We start from the raw sequence: 22,701 nt of genomic DNA on the forward strand, positions 1-22,701 counted from the left end.
AATATTGCTTGAAGTCTGGGAGAAATGCCTCCTGCTTGGTTTTTGCTCCTCAGAATTGCTTTGGCAATTCTGGGTCTTTTGTAGTTCCATATAAATTTTTGGATTGTTTGTTCTAGTTCTGTGAAAAATGTCATGGGTATCTTTGTCATTTCTGACAAATTTGCTATTCACTAATTTCTCTCCCCTGCTTATGTGTCATATTTTCCTGCTTCTTTACCTGTCTAGTAATGTCTGGTTAATATGAGGCATTGTAAATTGTACTTTGTTGAGTACTGAATTTGCTGTCTTTCTCCAAAGAGTTAGGTGTGTTTCCTGGGGCATGACTAATTTGCTTATGGATCAGTCTTCTTATAAAGAGTATTGGTCTTTGTCTTGTTAAATTACATGTAGATCAATGTGATGTTTTTAGGCTTGTTTTTAAGCTCCTCTCCCCCGCCCCTGCTTTAACTGGATTTTTGGTAGCCTTTTCTCTGGGCTAGGTTAGCCCTTCTACTAAGGTGTGGCCCTTCTGTGATTTCTAGTAAATGAATACCTAAGTTTCCAACAAAGACATTACTCTGGCAGGTCATAATTTGAACAACTCTCAGTTTTGTGTGAGCTCTGGTTGCTATTTGCTTTTTCCCTCCCTTATGGAATTTCACCTAAATATGTACAAATCGGTATTCAGTGGTAGATTCAAGGGATCATCGTGTGTGTTTCTTGATTTTTTTTCTGTGCAGTAGCTTCTACTATAATTCTGTCCCCCAAAATCCAGCAACTTCAGCCTCTTCAAAACCCAACCCCTGTTTCCTTTACTAAGCAATGTTGCTTTACTCTTCTTAGGATCACTCATTTTCTCATGTATTCCATAAATTTCCTGCAAACAGAAGGCAAAGCCAATTGTAGTGTTTAGCTTGTTTGTTCTGCTCTTTTTAGGGAGCATAGTCCTGTGCTGCCCATTGCCACAGTATCGGAAAACAGGTTTTCCCCCTATTTATTTTGTTTTAGTTACTAGCTGTTTATGCTGAAGGGTCATTCCTGTTGCATTTAATCCATTATGGCCAAAAGAAGAATTCCCTTCATTGTTCAATTCTAGAAAGTTTTCTGCATATTTGAAAATTTTCAAAATGAAACACTTAGGGAGGAAAAATATATAGCCAAGGATAGAGGATCCAAACAACTGAAATTTTAAGTGCAGTGGTCTTAGGATCTAGAACTTGGCTGGGCCCTATGTTGGAAAGTTCCAGGTCACAAGAAGAGACCCTAGAGTTAAGGAAAAAGGGACTGAATGTGAACTCATGTCCTCCAGGGTCCCAATTTTTCCAGTAACCTCAGTCTTTCTTGTCCTGAGTGATGGGGAAAGGGCAAGGAGAATTGATTCCTGCTTTCCTTTTTTCACTACACAGTGTATTATTTCATCAAATGATTTTACAAATGGTGCCAGGTCCTCAGGAAAGCCCACAGAGTCAGCAATTTTTAATAAGAGAATAATTATATTCCATGGCTTTTCATTGCAAATAGGGTGTTTGGGCTCCATTATATGTTCAATTGACTCCCGTGCACTCGTCTATGAAGTGGGCCCTTAAATAAATCTGTTTCTATGAGAAAATATATTCTGAATTTCAAATAATCGACTGATAAAATGCAGCTAATATGTATTTTTGGAGACTTCAAAAATATGACTTGATCTTCATAATACTTGAACAGAACAGATTTTCATCCTCTAGTGTCTGCATCAGTTTTCTGTTGTCTATTGCTGCATGACTCACCACCCCCACATTTAGTACTTTAATTGAACACTGTCTTTCTAATGTAGTACAGGTACTAAATGTTTATTATAGTAAGGTCATTTTGAGGATTCCTTGTTCCAGCTATTAAAATTATTTTAAGTAGAGTTTTAATTTAACTAATTTAGTTAAATACTTTACAACTGATTTAGGCCAAGATATATTTTCTCATTAAGCAGTTTGGACATAATTGAATTTTTATGTGGTAGTTCAAAATTTTCCATTGCTTACATTCATTGTATATTTCTGAAATTAAGATACAAAAGGTATTCACAGCTGAGTTGGTTGTTTACTGACCTTGTGCCAGGTCATTGCTTTTTTTTTTTTTTTTAACAAATGTTTTTAGAAAAAATTGTAGTGACTTAAAACTGCACTATTTACTTGGCTCATGATTCTGCTGGGCAGTTCTGGTCTGGAACAGGATCAGCTGATCTCTCGGGTTCAGTTGGTGGCTTGACTGGAGGCTGGTTGGTCCCAGATGGTTCATTCATATTTCTGATGGTTGGCTGTCTGTTGGCTAGAGGTGATGGAGGTGACTTGGGCAAGCATCTCTGGTCATCTAGCAGGCTATTTTAGGTATATTTATACAGCAACAAGATTCTAACAGAAACAAGGCGATAAGCCCCAAAGTGCAAGCTCTTTTCAATTACTACTTGCATCAAATGTGCTAGTATTTCATTTGCTAAAATAAGGTACATGGCTTACTCAGACTTAAGGAGTGAGAAAATGGATTCTACTTCTTTTTGGGAAGGGTGAGAACTATAGGAATTTTTACAGCTTACCACAATGTCAATCTAAATCAGATAGAAAATAAAACAGAAGGCTAGAGAAAGAAAAAAAAAATCACTGTAGGTTGGAGGAAGTTGGCCTCTTGGAGGATGAGAGGAAATTTAAAATGGACTTCAGATTTTTGGATAAAGGGAGAGGAGTGCAAAGGTCCCAGTCTCTCTGTCTATTAAATCTTGAAGACGGAGTTCCCACTGTGGTACAGTGTGATCAGTGGCATTTCTGCAGTGCTGGGACACAACAGGTTCAATCCCTGGCCCAGCACAGTGGGTTAAGGATCTAGATGCCACAGATATGGCGTAGGTCGCAACCGTGGCTCTGATCTGATCCCTAGCCTAAGAACTCTGTATGCTGCGGGGTGGCCAAAAAGGACAAAAACTTGGAGATAGATATCACATGACTTTGGAAAGGGATGCACTCTGCCCCAGACATGCTCCTACCTGTTTAGTTGCTCTCTCTGGGCTCTGTGTGTGTAGGCTCCCTGTTCCCTGCAAAGCACTTAAATGTTAGTGTTACTCAGCTTGTGTCCTTGGCTCCTCCTTTATCCTTATTCTACACATTCGTCCTAGGGAATTTATCTGATTTCATGACATCAACTCCCACCTATTCAGTGATGATGTGCAAATATAGATATATAGCCCTGACCTGTGCCCTCCAGAACCATATCTTTCAGTGAATTCTTAAGCATCTCTGCCTATATAGCTTCTAAGCACTTCAGCCTCAATATGTTCAAACCCAAATTTATTTTTGTGCCCAGAGACCCTGATCTTTCTCCTGGTTTCCTGTTTTTAGTTAATGGTTTCATCGCCATTCATTTTCTTAAGCTGGAAATCTAACCTCATTGTCATCATTGATTACTTCTTTATTCACTGTGATTCCATCTCCTACATGATTTTGTACTCATCCTCTCCTCTCCATTTCCTGCTGCTCCCATCACCTCTCCCCTGACCTCTCACAGCAACCTCTTAGCTGGTCTTCCTCAAGTACATTAACTTCACTAGTTTCTCCCTATTCCATTCCATTCGGAGTACACTTTGTAAAACCCAAGTTTGTTCATGTCGCTCCTCTACTTTAAAAATGTAAGCTGAGTCCCTGTTGTCTACAAAGCTAAGTCCCAAAGCCTTAAAAACATGGCTTACCAAGTGCTTAGCAATCTGGCCCCACCTAATTTTACCAACATCACATCCTGCCACTCTGCCCCACCCCATACCCATCTATCCAACCTCACGGAACTTCTCGCTCTTCCCCAACAACGCATGCCCTTTCACAACCCTGGGCCTTGGCACGTGTTGTTTACTCTTTCTGGATTTCCAGCCCTCTCTTCTCCACCTGATAAATTCTTATTCATCAGCACAACCCAGAAACCTGTCACCTCCCTGCTGATGAGTTAGTTCCCTGAGCCATCCAGAGTTAGTCACTTCTGTGTTCCCATACATAGCCTTTTGCCCTTTCCTTCGGCAGTAACCATCTTTTGTACTTTTGGCTGCCTAGATTCTTTTGGGTACCTGTGTTATGTTTGGCAAGCGATTAGCCCACATGAATCCCATCTCTCTGAAGTAGAACCCGGAAAACACAAATTTCCCTTGCAGCTAGATAGCCATTAAATGACCTGGGCTCCCTCCAATCAGATGTCCCTGCGTGGAACTTTTTTTTCAGGAGTGAGGTTTAGTGTGTGAGGGATGGAAGGTGGGGGGCTGAACTTTCACCAAGAGTAATCAGGAGTTCCCATCATGGCGCAGTGGTTAACAAATCTGACTAGGAGCCATGAGGTTGCAGGTTCGATCCCTGGCCGCACTCAGTGGGTTAAGGATCCAGTGTTGCCTTGAGCTGTGATGTAGGTCATAGATGCGGCTTGGATCTGGCATTGCTGTGGCTCTGGCATAGGCTGGTGGCTATAGCTCCGATTAGACCCCTAGCCTGGGAACCTCCATATGTCACTGGTACAGCCCTAGAAAAGATAAAAAGACCAAAAAAAAAAAAAAAAGAGTAATCAGAACAGGCCTTAGATTCTTGGGGTAGTAGAAGCAGAGCTGCCAGTATATAGCCCCTGTTGCTGAGAGGCTGGTGTCTGCTAGACCAGCTGTTGGGGTGACTGGACACATTTGGGCTTCAGAGTCTGGCTCTCCAGCTTTGAAGGCCATCTAACATGCTATGATAATTAAGTTATTACTTAAGCCAAGTGGATCTGGTTTTGCAATGACTGAAAAACAGTGAAACAGTTTAGAACACATCATTTTATTGTACAAGTTGGGTTTTTTTTTGTTTTTTTTTGGAGGGTTGGGGGTTTTTTTGTTTGTTTTTGTTTTTGCTTTTTAGGGCATATGGAAGTTTTTTGTTTTTTTGTTTTGTTGGGTTTTTTTGCTTTTTAGGGCATATGGAAGTTTCCAGGTGAGGGGTCGAACTGGAGCTGCAGCTGCCCACCAACACTACAGCCACAGCAACTTGGGATCCAAGCTGCATCTGCAAACTACACCACCCCTCATGGCAATGCTGAATCCTTTAGCCACTGAACAAGGCCAGGGATTGAACCCACGTCCTCAGGGATACTAGTCGGGTTCATAACCCACTGAGTCTTGTATAGGAACTCCTGTACAAGTTTTTATCAAGTTGTATTTAGATGTGTTTCCCTCACTAGATCAATCACAAGGCTTCTTATGCTTCTATGCTAAGTTCTAATTTCTTATGTTATTCAGATAAAATATATCTATTGGGTGCCAACTCTGTGCCATGCTCTGTGCTAGTCATTGGGGATATAGTAGTGAAAAAGACACGTGACTTCTGCCCTTGCAAATCGTCTGAAAGATCTATGCCTGAAATATTCTAGGTATTCAACTAGGTTAATACACCAATTCATTTGATTAATTATTTCAATGAATGGATATTTACATTTTGAAAATATAAAAATAAGTGAGAAATGTTCTTAAGTATCTCTCAGGCTAATAGGAGACACATATGTAAACAAATATTGTCCATGCAATATGGACAGTGTGATAAATGAAATATGTTCCAGATCCTCTAATGTCACAGAGAAGGGGTAGCATGAAGAATTCTGCTTGGAGGAAATACTGAATTACTGAACTTGTAAATATTTGAGCAAATGTGCATGAAATATCCTCTTTTTTTCCTCTTCCTTTTACCCTTTTTGCTTCTCTTTTCCTCTTTCCTTCTCCCCCCGCCCCCTCTTTTTTTTTTTCTTTGCTTTTTAGGGCTGCACTTGTGGCATGTGGAAGTTTCTCGAATCAGAGCTGCAGCTGCCGGCCCACGCCACAGTCACAGCAACTCGGGATCCAAGTTTCATCTACGACCTCCACCACAACTCAGGGCAATGCCGGATCCTTAACCCACTGAATGAGGCCAGGAATTGAACCGGCATCCTCATGGAATACTAGTCAGGTTCATTACTGCTGAGCCACAACAGGAACTCTTCCCCTTTTTCTCGCTAATCTTTTTGCCCTTTAAGATTCAACTTAAGGGGAATTCTCATTGTGGCTCAGAAGTTAAGGACACCTCATGGTCTCTATGAGGATACAGGTTTAACCCTCTGGCCTCACTCAATTGGTTAAGGATCTAGAATTGCCACTGCATGGCAGGTGCATAAAAAGAAAAAAAAATGTGTGGCCATAAAAAGAAAAAAATAAATAAACTTAAGGGTTACTTTTAGAAAATAAACCTTTACTGACCATTCCTCTTCCCCGCTCCCAAACTCCCAGGCTGGATTAGTGATGCTCCCATACTCTTGTAATGCCTGGTACATACCTCTACTAATTTTCTTAGCCTTTGTTGTATATCATCATGTGTCTCTCAGTCACCACCACCTGCTCCCTAAGTCAGGACCTGGCATATAATTAGTACCCAGTAAATTCAACAAATGTTTCTTGAGGGAATATAAATTAAAACCACAATGAGATAACAGTACACCTCCATTCGAATGACTAAATTAAAAAACAATTGATAATATTAAATGTTGGTGAAAGTGTAGAAAAACTGGAAATTAATGAATTTCTGAAAGGAGAATAAATTGATACAACCATTTTGGAAAATTGTTTGGCACAATGTACTAAAGCTGAATATATGTTCATCCTTTTACCCACAGGCTGAGTTCCTGGGTACATATCCAAATGAAATGGGCGCTTATGTCGAAAAAGGTTCATATCAGCTTTATTCATGATAACACCAAATTGGAAACACCTAAATGTCCATGCACAGTACAAGGGAAAAGTGAATTGTGGTATATTTTTCTCATGGAATAGTACACGATAATTTTTCTTTTTAAAAATGAAAAGCTGCTACATTCAGCAGTATGGATGATTCTTATAGACTAATATTGCTCAAAACAGATACAAAAAGTACATATTGTGATCCCACTTCAATGAAGTTCCAGAGGAGGCAAAATTAATCTCTATTGATAAAAACTGAAATAATGGTTAGCTTTTACAGAAGGGAGGGATAAGGCACTAGAAGGGGATGGGAGAGAGACTAAGGAAGTTTGGGAAATGGTCTATATTTTTATAACGGTATATATAAAAGCCACATACAGAAGGACTTTCTAGACAACGTCAACTGTCTTTTATTAAAAACATTTTATGTAAATTTATGTAAACATTTTACATATTTAAACATTTATGTAAACATTTTAAATATGTAAAAATTTGTTACCTACTTAATGATTTGTGTTTTTAATTGTAGGTAGGATTACATTGATCAAAATGTAAATATAAAAATAACTAAATAAAAATGGATGTTCACTGAATGACTGAGTGAATGAATAAGCTGGGTCTTCAAAGAGAAAAGAAAGAAGAAAATATTACAGTGTAAGTGGGACTTGTACTGCATTTTGCAGTGGTACATGGTTCTTGAACTTTTTATACTCTAATAATGCCCAAAATAATTGTTCATGGACTTCCTTTGCTTAAATATTAGTTCCCTTTGCTATTTAAACATGGTTGTGAGGTTAAAAAAAAGGAAGTCATTACCAGTAAAGCAGATGACAGAGACTGTGGGACCGGCATTTAATTCACAGTGAGGGGTCTATTTAAGCCCTTGGGAACTGGAGAAAAGGTCTCATTCCCTTATGTTTTTATTTGCTTGTTTGTTTTTTGTTTTTACAGCCACACCTGCAGCATATAGAAGTTCCCAGGCCAGGATCCAATGGGAGCTGCAGCTGGGGCCTATGCCACAGACACAGCAACACCTAATCCCACAAGTGCATCTGCTTACCACACCTCCGGATCCTTAACCCACTGAGCCATGGAACTCGCATCTTCAGGGACAACTTAACCCACACAACGGGAACTCCTCCCTTCTGACTTTTATCCTTTTGTGCTTTATGAAGTACAAATCCAAATAAATTTTTTTGGCACCCGTGTTTACAAACAGGAACAGAAGCCACCCAGCACACGACATTGTCCAAAAAATCTAAAGGCCAGAGTAGCCTATAGCCTAGCCTTAATTGCTGGGTGGCACAGCCATGGGATGCGCCTCTCCCATCCTTTTGCAGGCGGTGTTCATGGCTAAGCAACTCTTCGTGCCAGCCTAGCATGGGCCAAGGGTGACCAACTACTCCGCAGGCGACTGATGGCACTGGCACTGAGGCGCTATCAAAACCTGATCCAGCTCTAGCTCCCAATCCCCAGGAGGCGATGCAGTGTCAGAAGACGCGGCTGCCAGGGTGTCCGGTAGGTGTCGCTGCCCCGCGGCCGCCAGTCTCCACCAGGCCGCGGATTGGGGTGGGGGGCGTGTCCTCCCTACCTGGGGCCCCGGGCGCGCGCGCCTCACCTGGCCCGCGCCTCCTGCCTCCCGCGCCGCGTGGCGGTGCTATGCTGCGGCCGGGCTGTCGCCTCCGCCCAGAGGGCTTGGGCTGCCCTGCTGCTCGCTCTCTGCTGGGCCCTGGTCCTCTAAGCATCTGCCCTCCCCCGCACGGGCGACGAGGGGGCGGGGTCGGACTGCGCGCCAGGAGAGGCGGGCAAGCGGGAGCCCAGGTGAGTTGTTTTAGTAAGACCGAGCCGTCGGGAGGGCAGCGTCCGAGCAGCCGGGGAGGAGGCAGAAGAGAAGATGCCGCTGTCGTCGCCACCTCAGGGCGACCATGGGGAGTCCAGCCCGTCCAAGACTCTCAAGAAGCACACCTCTTTCCATATCTGGCGGTCCAAAAAGAAGCAGCAGTCTCCGAGGTCTGACTGTGGGGTGTTCATTCCGCACCCGCCACGCGCGTCCGTCGGTGAGGCCAGGTAAGTCCCCCCGGTCTTCCTCCCCGCTTTCTACTCCTGCTGTGCTGACCCTTGAGTCCTCTTCAGCCTTGGTGTCGTTCGACCCCTCTCGGTGGCGGGGAAAGGTGCAGGGTCGGTTCTCCCCCAGCCCCTCAAGAGCTTAACTGGGTCCGGAAAGGGGCTGTGGTGGCCGCCTCGAGTGGACAGGTTCCTCTCGGCTTCTGGCTCAGACCAAGCACCAGAGGAGAGGAACTTCTGCCCACCCATGTGGCCTTTATTTTGATGCGTAAGGACTTAACGCCAGAATCTATGCTGTCAACCTGCTAAGGAGAGCAGGAGGGTTGTGAAGGGTCATTACTGTAAGGAATGATGATGGGAACTCCACCCTGGGATTCTATCATAGTTTTGATAATGGTGCCTTAATTGTGAAGATTCGCACTCTCTAAGTATTGTATCTCCATTGCCCTCACAAGGTCTGAAGGAGGAGGGACGTGGCAGGGATGTTGACCCCCATTTAATGGGTAGGGAACCTGAGGCCAAAGGGTGGATGGCTTGTCTCCGTTGAAATCAGTGGCAGAACCAGGCAGCATCTAATTACTCAAAGTGTAACGGCCATTATGCTTTTAAATTGTAATCATGATTTTGCGATGATTTTCTTCTATATGCATAATTATTATACTATCTGAATTGATGTATTCATTGAACAATGATAAGTTTATAGTAACTGTATTTATGAGGTTCAGGGGAGTAAAATATTTTAAATGAAGGACGGATGGCAATATACAGTAAATCCTCTTGGATGTGTTTTTAAAACACGCCTTCACGGACAATGAGGTCCAGAATAATGTATAAGATTTACATTTTAGACGTATTTTTTTCCTTTTGTTTCTAAAAAAAAGTCTTAATTTTGCAATATATTTTCATTCATTTGGCAAAAATTTTATTAACTAAGTGCTGGGATATCAAAAATGAGAGTGGTCTCCGTCCTCAAAGAATTCTTAGTCTCTTGAGAAGACCAAAAAGTAAACAGTGGGATAAGTGCTATGATAGATGTTGTATAGAGGAGGGGATCCAGGGAGGCTTCCTGGAAGAGGATGACTGAAGTGACTTAGAAAAGGGGAGGAGTACAAGTTCCAGGCAGAGGTTGCACTGTGAACATCACCAACACTGGGAAGAACATGGTATTTCCTGAGAAGTACTTCCTGAACAAGTGGTTCACGGTAGCCTGAGTGTGTGTGATGACCTAGGAAGAGGTGTTGCTAAAAGAGAAGGCATTTAATTTTTTCTTATATTTATTATTCCCAGTAGTAATTGGTTGTAATAGAACTTCAAAAAAAAAATCCATTTAAAGACACTGTGCTTAATTACGAATTGAAATTTCTTTATTTTTCTTTTTATTTTTTTGTCTCTTCATCTTTTTAGGGCCTATCCCGCGGCATATGGAGATTCCCAGGCTAGGGGTCTTATCAGAGCTACAGCTGTTGGCCTATGCCGCAGGAACAGCAATACCAGATCTGAGCTGTGTCTGCGACTTCCACCACAGCTCACGGCAACCTCATGGTTCTTAGTTGGATTCGTTTCTTCTGTGCCACCACGGGAACTCCAAAATTGAAATTTCTAACAAAATATATTAATAATGTCTCCATAATAGTAGATTTCCTACTACCTCAGTAAAGATTTTAAACACTTCCATAGTGGTTGTTCTTATCTGACCTAGTCTCATCATTTCCTGTCTATCACAGTGAGATAATACACAGCTGTAGACAGTTTATTCAAATGCAAATACACTTGAGACTAAAAATAAGAATTTTTGTTTCTCTCCTTGAGCTTCTTGTGTTTTAGTTCAGTCTTGAAGCCCTCCCTTCCTTCCTTCAGAAATAGGATGAACTTTGTACTAAGTGTTCTTAGAACTAAACTTACTGGTCTGTCTTTGGAATATTTTTCTAGTTATTCTGTTTATAAATATTCAGTTTCCTTCAAAGTGTACCTGTTTTCAGTAAAGCACACTTAGGTTTCTGGCCTGTCTTTGGCCAGTGTGACTCTCTCAAGCCTTCTGCCCACTTTCGTTCATTTCTGTCCAGGATTTGGAGGTGGTGGACCTCAGCTGGAATGTGTAGCCCTCTCTATGGCCTTGGTCTCTATATAAGGATGGGACAGTCAGGTGGCCACACTTGTCAGCTGGGCATACATGGTTAATATTATGGGCTTTAAGAGCAAACAAAAATGAGTTTATGTCCTGGATGCATGACTTCGGGCAAGTTACTTCACCTTTCTGAGTCTCAGCTTCTTCATTTGGAAAATGGAGAAAATAGTTGTACTAATGCTGCAGGGCTGTCGTGAATATCAAATGATAGTTTATGTTATCAAATGTAAAACTCATCACACTCTGGACACAGACTAGAAACTCAGTAAATGTAAAACCATCACATCGTCATCATCATTGGAAATGCAAAGCTCTAATGGGAGAAATATAAAAAAATATATATATAGAGTTGGTTGGAGGGGGAAATGCTTCTCTTCCTAAAAGAGCTTACCATTCCAACGATGGTTTAAAGTTTATTGACATCGCATTTCTGTACTCTGCAAATATTTGTGAATATTTTGGTGTAGATGTTTTAAGAATCAGTGACCATTGCCTGCTTTCTTTACATAAAATAATTTGTACATGTGCTGCCTCTCTTCCTAAAATTGACCCTTAAAGGTTTTTGTCAGCTTGGTGTTGGTAAACATGGTCACATGCTATTTCCCATAGAAATATAGCCATTGCCCTCCAGGGCCAGCCTGATGTCCTGTCTCGTACATATTTCTCTTGCCATCAGAGGGATGGAGGGATGTGGGTGAGAGGGCCTGGTGAGCTGTGGCCAGACCTTCCTTAGCAGCCCTTAGTGGCACACCATTTATTAGGTCTTGAATTATACTTCCTGTTGTAAACAGTTTATCCAGAGTATGGATTCTCCATCTTCCTTTAAATCCCTCTTCTACTTATTGTGACACAGCCGTGTCATCCTAAGCAAGTCACTAACCTTTTTGTGTCTTGGTTTTCTCATCTATAAGAGGGGCATAATATGAGTTGTTACAAACGTAAACAAGTGACTGCATGTCAAGTGCTCAGAGCAGTGACTGGCACATTGTGAGCGCTTAGTAAGTGGGAGCTGTTTCTCCCTTTTCTTACTAGTATCTTGCCTGTACCTCCTTTTGAGTAGTGATTTGATGTGTTTACTTTCTGCTCTATGATGGAAATAATACTTCCTTTTTATTTTCCCTAATCAAGGCGCCCAGTGTTGTTTTGATTAGAAGTGGGCTCTTAGCTAAAGGTCAATGCAGTGAATTAAAGATGATCTCCCTCGAACTGAGCTCCAAACCTAGAAGCAGACATTAATGCTCTCTGTGGGGATGCCAAACTCCGGTGCTAGGTGGGCCTCCTAATCCTCTGAAGATGAGCAGATCCTCATTTCGTTTGGAGGAAAAATGCAGCTGGTGTCAGAGAGCAGGGCATCCTCATTTCAGGACTCGTAGGCTCAAGTTTGAGGACTGTCAATAGTCCCTTAGTTTTTTTGTCCTTGCATTGACCTGTTCCTTCTACAAAGGGAAAACAACCTACTCCCTATTTATATAACTAGAATTTTGTGAGGTTAAACTGTTGTTTTATCCCATCAGAAAAAGAATAATCCTTTAAAACATTACTGGAAAGCATTCTAGAACTGTAGTGTGTGAGTCTTCATGACTTGATTCTAGTTTCCAGCCTCTTGAGGCGGGTTTAGTGTTTAGAACTCTAAACAGGTTTAATTTCTAACATAAACGATATAGCTAGATAAGTCTGTTTTATCTAATATTGCCTCTAAATTGGTTAATATATATTGGGTTTATCCCAGTATGTTTAGCTTATGCCAAAGGCAAGAGTTTGAAATTTGAGGTTTGTGTTCTTTTACCACTGATAAAGCAGGAATTTAAATTTTAGCCCTATCGCTTACTAGCAATGAACTCCTGGGAAAAGTTTCTTTACTGCTCTAATTTCACTTTCATGATCTGAGACCTACCTCCTATCATTATTTTAGAGACTTCTAAATATATATTAAAACAATTATCACAGTGTCTGGAAGTTCACAGAGGCTCAATAAATTGTAGCACACTGCAATGAAAAGGCATAGACTGTGGTGTTGCACAGACTCAGTTCCAAATCTGCCTCTGCCATTTGGATACTTTTGGCTAAGCCTCAGTCTTTAAGCCTCAGCCTCCTCACCTGTTCAGTGGGGACAATAACACTTTCCTTTAGGGGCTCTCTGAGGGTTAGATACTATCTATGTAAAACACCTGGCCCAGGGCCCAGCCTGAAGCAGGTGCTGGACAGATGAAAGGTGGTGGGAACAGGCATGATTGTGGCACTGAAGCTGTGATTGTTGTCTGCATAGTATGTGATAGCATCCATAAATCCATTTGTACTTTGTAAATGGAGTCAAACAACTTTAGAAGCCCGGAAGAAGTTGTAACCAGGCCTGTTAAGACTTGAAGTACCTTTGAGGATCTGGGAGTACCTTTCTAGCTGTAAAAGTTGGCCCTTTGTACATTCAATCTCAAAGTCTGATTTAGGAAACCAAAGATAAAGTTTGAAGTTAGAGGCGTTTTTCCTAGAGTGATTTTGGAGTCAATGTTTGGTACAGCATAATTCTTTGCCACTTGTCTCTGTCATTGTATTACTACTCTTTCAGTTATAATCTTCTTAGTCCTTATCCAAGTGACATGAGCATTTGTGGAGACCGGTAGCACCTCTGGGCTCAGTTTCCTTTCTTTTTTCTTCTTTAGCTTTCCATGATACATTTTATTTTTAAGGATGAGACAGCAAATCACAGCTTTACTATCCATCCATGATTAAAACAATGTAGCAAAGATATTCAATATTGAAATTTATATTCTAACTCCTAATATTTATTTAAAATGTCCACCTTATAATGAACATTAAAAACATTTGTCTTAGACTTTCAGTTCACTTAAAGGGTCATTGTGTTTCAGGAATGTCCATGTAGGAAAAAAATGCGATTCGTTTATTTCAAAATTGAGTCGTGAGATTGAATATTGAACTGTATGCATTTCTGTTTACCTTGAAAAAAATTTAATAGTTGTTTAATCTCCATTTCATGTTTTACCTGTTGAATAAGAGGTTTAGAGATCCTGTTCATGAAAAGCAATGCAATCTGGCCTATAGAATCATTTTTCTAGGATTAATGATGGATTATTCTATGGCACAGATTCCCTCTGTATTTTATTGAAATGATATCAACCAGAATTTAAACAGAAGTTTCTTATGTTCGACAAACAGTTATTGAGCACTTACTCTATACCAGGCACTGGGAAATAGAACAATGAAATTAGAGGTTATCTCTGCTCCTAAGAAACTCAGAGTCTAGTGGAGGATGGGGCATATGAGTAAAAATGAATAAAGTAGCATATGATGCATTAAAAGCAGAAATAAAAGATTTAATCAAAAGCGTTGAGGTCAGGCAGGTTATCTTGGAGCAGAAAGTTTTTTTCTCTCATGAAGAAGTTTTGCTCATACTGAATAATTAGATTTTTTTCTAATTCTCATATGGAGATCATCAAAGGCTCTAAATCTTCTTAAGGTTATGATCATCTTAAACTATACCCAGTACTGGAGCAAAAGAAAAATCATGGAAACTTATTTTTTCAGCGGCATTTAGAACAAAGAGAATCATGTATTTAGAATTATGCATAAATAATTTTCCATTTCAAATATCTGGAGTTTGAGATTATTTCAGCTCTTCTGTCATATTTTGGCATCTAGGAATAAAGATTGGGCTTGGAATGTGACATGGATTTGAAAACCTTGGCTGAAGTTACAGGTAAACGTGATATTGACACTCTAAAATTATAGGCTGCAAATGAGTGGTTCTTGACATTTTTTAGATTCAAAGAGGATTGTTATTTAGGGTACACAGCTAACTTGGTGTCTACTCAGTCTCTGTCAAGATAATTCTGGAGTCTCTCTCAAAAAAAGTCCAGCATAGCCCATGTTCTAAAAGCAAGGTATTCTTCCTTAAAAACAACCTATCTTTATTTTCATATGAAATTGCCTGGCATATCCAATAGGTGTATTTTTATATATTCACTTTAGAAGAATGAATTGTGGACTTGTACCCAAGAGAGGTTTGAAATGTGAATTCAACATCTTGCCCCAAAGTGAGTTTTCAAGATAAAATCATATGAATATCTGACACTTGTGGAAAGTTTGGCAAGAAAAGCCAGTCAGTTGAGTCTCATTAGCTCATCTAGTGCTCCTTTAAAACACAGCTGCATTGGACTAACCCAAATGCCTCATCAGAATACCTCAGTGGATTCAAATTTATAAGAATCCTTCATTCTAGAGAATGAGCACTGCCTTAGTGCTGTCTTTATAGCACTGTGTGTCTCTTGGATTAGCCTATTCAGTGCAAGTGAAGCAATGACAGATCTTTCAAGACAAGGGATCATTTTGATAAAATACCGGGAAACCTCAAGCCACACAATGAGGCAGAGCATCCAAAGTTCACTCATGGTATCCCCGGCTTCTCTCATCAACAAAGAGAAGATGAGGACAAGTTGAACCTGTAGCTAACACAGAAAAATAAAACTCAGAATTAACAAGTGCCTTTTTTTTTTTTTTTTTAACCTTCCCATGTGTGGAAGTTAAATGAGTAAAAGTAAGTTAGTGTTAAGTTTGGCAACATATTTTGTGATGAAGAAGTTGGCTGCCGAACTATGTTTAATACTGTTGTGTGCCATTTCAAGCCAGCCACCCTGAGTCTCATTTATTAGAAGTTAGGTTATAGCATCTTGAATACAGTAATGCAAATAAAAAATTTGGCTAACAGTTACATAAAGACACAATGCATAACACATATCTTTTTTTTTTTTCAAATTAGTTAATAAACAGTGGCGTAAGTTTCTGATAGTTCTTTGGAATTTTTTTTTTTTTCTTTTTCTTTTTAGGGCTGCACATGTGGCATATGGAGGTTCTCAGGCTAGGGGTTGAATTGGAGCTGTAGCCGCCGGCCTATGCCACGGCCACAGCAACACTGGATCCTTAACCCACTGAGCAAGGCCAGGGATCAAACCTGCATCCTCATGGATGCTAGTCAGATTCATTTCCCCTGAGCCACGACAGGAACTCCAGTTCTTTGGATTATCTTGTAATTGGGATCAAGAGGCAAAATAGCATGTGTTGTGAATAAGACAAAGTAGAGGAAGCATTTGACTTATAATAACAACTTTAGACTATGTCTGTGAATACGCTGTTTTCCATAAAGATTTTGTTGAAAGATGCAGTTTATTTAACCAACGCTGTGTGTATCAGACACTTTTCTAAGCACTTGACAAATATTAACTCACTACAGTTAATTCATAACATCCCGGAGAGGTAGGAACTGTTATTATTCCTATTTGGGGGAAGAATGAGGCATAGAGCAGAATATAGTTTTACTAGTGTCACAGAGCTCATAAGGGTTGGGGCTGGAGTTCCAAATCTTAGAAAAAAACAACAATTTTAAAGCAGACATTCCAAGCTTTATGTCATATACAAAAGTATTGCGTCTAAGTCTTGAGACCTGGGCTTCTGCCCACGCTTTGTCAGGAAGCAGCATAACCTAAAAGTGGGCGTAGTTGTTACACCCTCCTCCCACCCCCACAGTCTTGGCATAGGCAGTAGCATGCAAGGTCAGAGGTAAGTTGCTGGCTAGGTGGCCCTCAAAGCTCACAGTTGCTGCTCAGGGTAAGTGTGTTGTCAGATTTTCTTTTTTTTCTCCTTTTCTTGCTTGCTTGCTTGCTTTTTAGGCCCGCACCTGGAGCATATTGAGGTCCCCAGGCTAGGGGTGGAATCAGAGCTGCAGCCACTGGCCTATGCCATAGCCACAGCAACTTGAGATCCAAGCCATGTCTGCCACCTACACCACAGCTCACTGACACGCCAGATCCTTAACCCACTGAGCGAGGCCAAGGATCAAACCCACAACCTCATGGTTCCCAGTCGGATTCATTTCCTCTGTACCACAACGGGAACTCTCCAGAATTTCTCAATTCTAGGAGTAACTTTAGCTTTAGTCACTAGAAGTCCTGCTTCTGGACTCCTTTAGTTTAATTTCCTGATTTATCATAGAGCGTTGTCTGCCAATGAATACAAGTTTCACCTTATGTCGTCCGTACACTTCAAAGATTATAAACTATTGCAGATAGTTTATCCCACTTGAGGCTCCCAGTGGCTCTCTGCAGTAAGCCTAGACTCTCATTTTTCAGATGAGGAAACTGAAGTTCAAAGAATGCAATGCAGATAGAGGAAGTGAGACAAAAAAGCTATTTTTGATTTCTGCTCAGCCAGTGGTTTTTGGTTTGTTTGTTTTTGGTTCTCTTAAGCTATAGACTGTTCCTCTCCATTCCTGGCCTCCACCTCCAAAACAGGAGCCCAGCTGACTCATCTACCTTCCTCATGACTATGCCTAGATTCATAAACCAACAACTATGAGACTCTCTGATCCCCAGATTGAGTTGTTAGTTATTCAGCTGATATATACACTTCAGTCTGGACATTGAATACTTTCAGAGTTTGTGCTATAATTAGTAGTTTACCTACTACCTAAAAAAGGAAAAAAAAAAAAACCCTCAAAAACCCAAAACTCGGAGTTCCCGTCTTGGCGCAGTGGTTAACGACTCCGACTAGGAACCACGAGGTTGCGGGTTCGGTCCCTGCCCTTGCTCAGTGGGTTAACGATCCGGCGTTGTCGTGAGCTGTGGTGTAGGTTGCAGATGCGGCTCGGATCCCACGTTGCTGTGGCTCTGGCATAGGCCAGAGGCTACAGCTCCGATTTGACCCCTAGCCTGGGAACCTCCATATGCCTCGGGAGCGGCCCAAGAAACAGAAAAAAAAAAACAAACCCAAAACTCAAACAGCACATACACACACACGCCATGTTTTTTTAAAAAAATGTTTAAAGTTTTCACAAGCCATGTTTTATAACAAAATGGCATTTATAATTATGGTTTCTATACTGTACCCATTCAAGAATTCCCTTTATAGGGCTTGACATAAAGATGGTGCTATAACATATAATATTTTATTTATGATTTGTCATTTAAATGTTTTGATAATACTGACAGATTTCATAAATATCCTAGGAAAGCACAGCTTGATTGTTTTCTCATCAGCTGTTTGAAAAAGATAAGACAGTCCAACCAAACTGTTGACAATTATGTTGAAACAAAGGGGCTCCTTTATCATGCTGCCATGTCCAAAACCCAAGAACTGGCCTTTTACAAGCTTGTGCAGGGGAGGCTCCCTAGGTCTTGCCAGCCATTCTCGGCTCTACTATCTTGCAAAAGTTGGCTGGCTTCTCCACTGCTTCATTCCCATGAACTAAGTGGGTTGTTATTACCTGCAAAACAAGAAAACGTAGTTGCTCCAAGATGGGGTTAAAACCGTTCTCTTTTAGTATTGACTCCCTCAAACAATTTTGTCTGGAATAGATTCAATTATTGATCAGGAGACCTTCATTGGAGACTACGTTGGCTGGAAACAAGAGCATTTGTATTTCTGCGTGTCTCACTAAACGTGTTTAAACACGCTAGTCTAAAACTAGAATTTGGATTTTTTTCAAGATAAAAGCAAAGCACGACTGAATGTCTGGCATTTGCTGAAAGTTTTGACTTTTGCATGTTGTGATTGTCCTAATCTCACTTGTAAGAAGTTTCAAGTACTTTGACCTAGAAGTCTTAGTACCTTGTGCATTGTTGGTACTTAATTGTATCCTGCCTTCTTATTTCACTTTTGTTTAAAGTTCTTTTTTATGCCCATATGGAAATAATAAGTCCTAGATCTAGGTGATAACTGTTGATGCATTGAGGCTGTGTTTAATTCACCATGTAGTTTCCTGTGGAGAATCTCCTCAGGAATTTGTGCCTCGATTTCCTTGCTAGTTACAGGGTTCCTGGTTCCTTTTCTCTGTGTGTAATCATACCCCAGTTACAATGCCACAACTTTACAAAGCCAGCAGCTGATAAACTAAGGGGAGCACCAGTTTTTATCTTCATGCCACTCAAGAACAATTCAGCAAAGAACAAAAGTGACAGCCAGTTGGGTTGGGGCATGTTTTGAGAGGAAAATGTGCATGGCAGGAGGAATGGAAGAGGAGACTTCTCTATGGCCCAATAACTCCCATTCCCTCATATCATTTAAGTAAACATTAGAAAATTTTCTCAAGAGTTCTAGGACAAAGGGCATGAAAAATTATTGATTATCCATTATGTGATGGTTGTTTCTATATTCGGTGTACCTCATTTAGTCTTCATAATAGTTCCTCTAAGTAGATGATTTTATCCCCATTTTTACAATTGAGAACACAGAACCTGTAAGAGGGGAAGTGGCTCACCCAAGCTAAATTAGCTGGTAAAAGACAGAGCAGCATTTGAACCCAGGTCTTTCAGACTCCAAAGCACATATTTTCACCACACCATGAGCAAACGAAAGCTGGTTGGGGGGGATGAGTGAGTGGTAGAGTGTGTGTGTGCCTTGGAGGTATTTAGCTTAAGAACAGATGCAATCAATAGATATGGAGTTATCCATTTACTCTCAGAGCTGTTAGCCTTTCAAAGATCAGGAAAGAAGCATTTCTCCTTTTAAATTATCTGCATCCTACCTTGTCCCATTTAGAGAAAGGGAATATCCAGGAACGAGGAATTCATGTGTGTTGGGAAGTCTGTGAGGAACCCTTGTTTTCCTGGGAACTTTTAACTTGAAATACCACTGCCGAGAATCAGTGACTCAGTCCCTGAAATGTTAACTAAACTTGTTGCACCTGATTTCCAGTTTACTCTCAAAACCACCAAGTCCTACCACCTGTTGCTGGCATGATTCAGAGTATGCGAAGGAACCTAAGGTGGAAAATGTTGGGGATTTTTCACCCCACATAAAAGTTAATCACAGCCCTCAAAGAGAAAAGAAAATCCTTGGGACCAAAACTCCAAATTTATAGGAATTACCATTGGCTTGAAAGACATAGATCTATAGAGTTGGATGTAAAATGATTATGAAAACTCTTTAAATAATCTTTGTTTCTATATGAGCTAGTAAGTTTCTCTCTAGTACCCATTTGTCTGAAAATTGAATTTTATTATGACATGTATTTTTGAAATTACATTTAAGAATGCCCCCCAAAATTAAAAAAAATTTTAAAAAGGATTCTATTAATTTTTTTTTTTTTTTTTGTCTCTTTGTCTTTTCTGTGGCTGTCCTCAAGGCACATGGAGATTCCCAGGTGAGGGGTCTAATCGGAGCTGTAGCTGCCAGCCTATGCCAGAGCCATAGCAAAGTGGGATCCAAGCCGAGTCTGACCTACACCACAGCTCACAGCAACACCGGATCCTTAACCCACTGAGCAAGGCCAGGGATCAAACCCTCAACCTCATGGTTCCCAGCTGGATTTGTTAACCACTGAGCCACGACGGGAACTCCAAGAATGCCTATTAATTTCTAAGAGTATTATTATATGCACAAAACTAAAAGTAGGTCATGGAAGAGAGTAAATTTCTTTTTCCATTATACTAAGCTAAAACATATGCTCTGGCATTTAGACTTATTTATAGTTATTTTAAAGCATATATTACTGTAGTTGTTAGTAATGCTTGATTTCTAGAGTACAGCTGGAAATTTGCTATTTATCTTGAACCACACTCTCTGTTCTGCTTATGATGGCCTTTCTCTAATTTTAAAAACAATTATCCGGAGTTCCCACTGTGGTGGAGTGGGTTAAGACTCTGACTGCAGTGGCTTGGGTCATTGCAGAGGCACAGGTTCGATTCCCAGCCCAGCACAGTGGGTTAAAGGATCCAGCATTGCCTTGGCTGCTGGCTGCCATGTAGATTGCATCTGTGGCTGGGATTCAATTGCTGGCCCAAGAACATCTGTATGCCACAAGTGTGGCCACAAAAAAAAAAGAAAAAAAAAATCCAGGAGTTCCTGTTGTGGCTCAGAGAAAATGAATCTGACTAGCATCCAAGAGGACGCAGATTCGATCCCTGGCCTTGCTCAGTGGGCTAAGGATCCGGCATTGCCCTGAGCTGGGGTGTAGGTTGCAGATGTGGCTCGGATCCAGTATTGCTGTGGCTGTGGCGGAGGCCAGCAGCTACAGCTTCGATTTGACCCCTAGCCTGGGAACCTCCATATACTGCAGATATAGCCCTAAAAATACCAAAAAAAAAAAAAAAAAAAAAAAAGTTATCCAGTGATAATGGTAATTGAAACATTGTTTGCTTCTTTTATGTGATTCAAGTAACTGAGCAGGTGTTACCTCTCTCAAAAGTGGTCTCAACGTATGGTCTTTGGTGACTGTGTCTGCCACTCAGGAAGATAAGCAAATGTGAGCGAAACTGCACTGGTGTAATTCATTTTGTAAACAAACATTTATGGACACCTGCTGTGTGTGAGGCCCTGGGATGTGGGCTGGCAAACCAATTCATCCTCTATTGGTAGGAGACGAAGACGTATCGTATTTTCCTGTCTTCTGAAGATGCTGCAACATTCACCATTTAAAATAATGAAAAATTGACACATTTACATTATAATAAGGAAGTAGAGTAAATGTTCAAACATGTACAAGACAGAGGCTGAGAGATACAGGACTTAAGACTCATGCGAGATGAAGGATTTATAATTTTTGAGAGCTCTCAATGCTGATACTGCTAAATTTAGGAATTCCAAAAAACTTTAATAATGTTCTATCCACCTCTTCTATGGATATATATGTGTAAAGTACTTAGTGCTGGAATGTGTATGTGTTCATACTCTGTGTATGTCTGTATGCATGTGTGTATGTACTTCTATCTGTGCCAGTGCTAGGTTATGTACTTGGTAAATTAAGCATGTGCTTACAACATCAGCAAGGCAGAGAGAGGTGGGAGAGAAAAAGATCCAGAGTATGCCTAGAAGTTTTATGTTATTTCAAAATATCAAACATTTGTTTAGGATTTAGAATGGTTTTTGTTTTGAGTGACATATTGGGGTTAGGGAGGCATGATCTTTTTAGTGGTTAAAGTAGTTATGATACAGACTTCTCTATATACCTTGTTTAAAGAACTCCTGGAAGGAGGAAAGCATGATGTGAGCTCTGGAGAGAAATGTGCCTGGTTTATTTTCATGTTCTTCACATGAGTTAAATCCCAGTCCCTGAAAGTATGTTATCTTCCTTAAAAAGGCTTGATAGGTTGATGCCATTTTTAAAATGTTCTGTGTTCTTTGGAAGTGGTCAGTCCAGTGAACCTTCCAAGGGACTGTTCTTTATGACTGAGGCCCTAATTTTATTTATTGATATAAATTTGCCTTAGCTATTTTGGTACTTTGTCATATAGCTGTAATAATCAGTAATTTCACTATGCATGGATAACACTTCCTATTCTTTTTCTATGCATGTGTTCATATAATTTAGCACTAAAGATGAATTTACAAAGGCAGCAATTTAGATGCCCTTCGTATCCTGTTTTATTTTCCACTTAGCATTATGTCACAAGCGTTTTCTCATGTCACTAAAACATGTAAAATAATTTTCTTTCTCATTCACCTATTGCTGGGCATTTAGGTTCTTTCCAATTTTTCGCTATTATTATTATTGTTAATGAACATCTGTGTGTGAAACTTCAGTCTCTGGTTATTCGCTGTTTGCTCCCCTTTCAGATCCATTCTCCACCTCCCTCTGTGCTCCTCAGAACTTATTTATAGACTTTGTGGACAAAACTCTTCTACCTTCTAGTTTCTAGTGAGGTTCAGTCACTGGGGGGCTTTAGTGGGGAGGGCAGGAGTGGGAGGTCATGGTGGACTGTGGGAGTGGTTTTGTTACTCCTCTGAAGGCTGCAAATTCTGATGGGTGGACCTCTTCTTTGCTTTTTTTTTTTTTTTTTTAATCTTTTTTGGCTCTCAC

The 22,701-nt window shown here is 40.6% G+C and overlaps 1 protein-coding gene across 1 annotated transcript in view; it reads left to right on the top strand.

Annotated features, from left to right (window-relative positions):
• The window catches only part of CRYBG1 (crystallin beta-gamma domain containing 1), a 210,696-nt gene continuing 196,335 nt past the window's right edge, over positions 8,341-22,701 (top strand). Inside the window, exon 1 of the mRNA XM_021090505.1 lies at positions 8,341-8,776. Coding sequence (XP_020946164.1) covers positions 8,604-8,776 — 173 coding nt within the window. The 5' untranslated portion in view covers positions 8,341-8,603. The remainder of the gene's footprint in view (positions 8,777-22,701) is intronic.

Source organism: Sus scrofa, chromosome 1 (assembly GCF_000003025.6).
Source record: "Sus scrofa isolate TJ Tabasco breed Duroc chromosome 1, Sscrofa11.1, whole genome shotgun sequence".
Lineage (NCBI taxonomy): Eukaryota > Metazoa > Chordata > Mammalia > Artiodactyla > Suidae > Sus > Sus scrofa.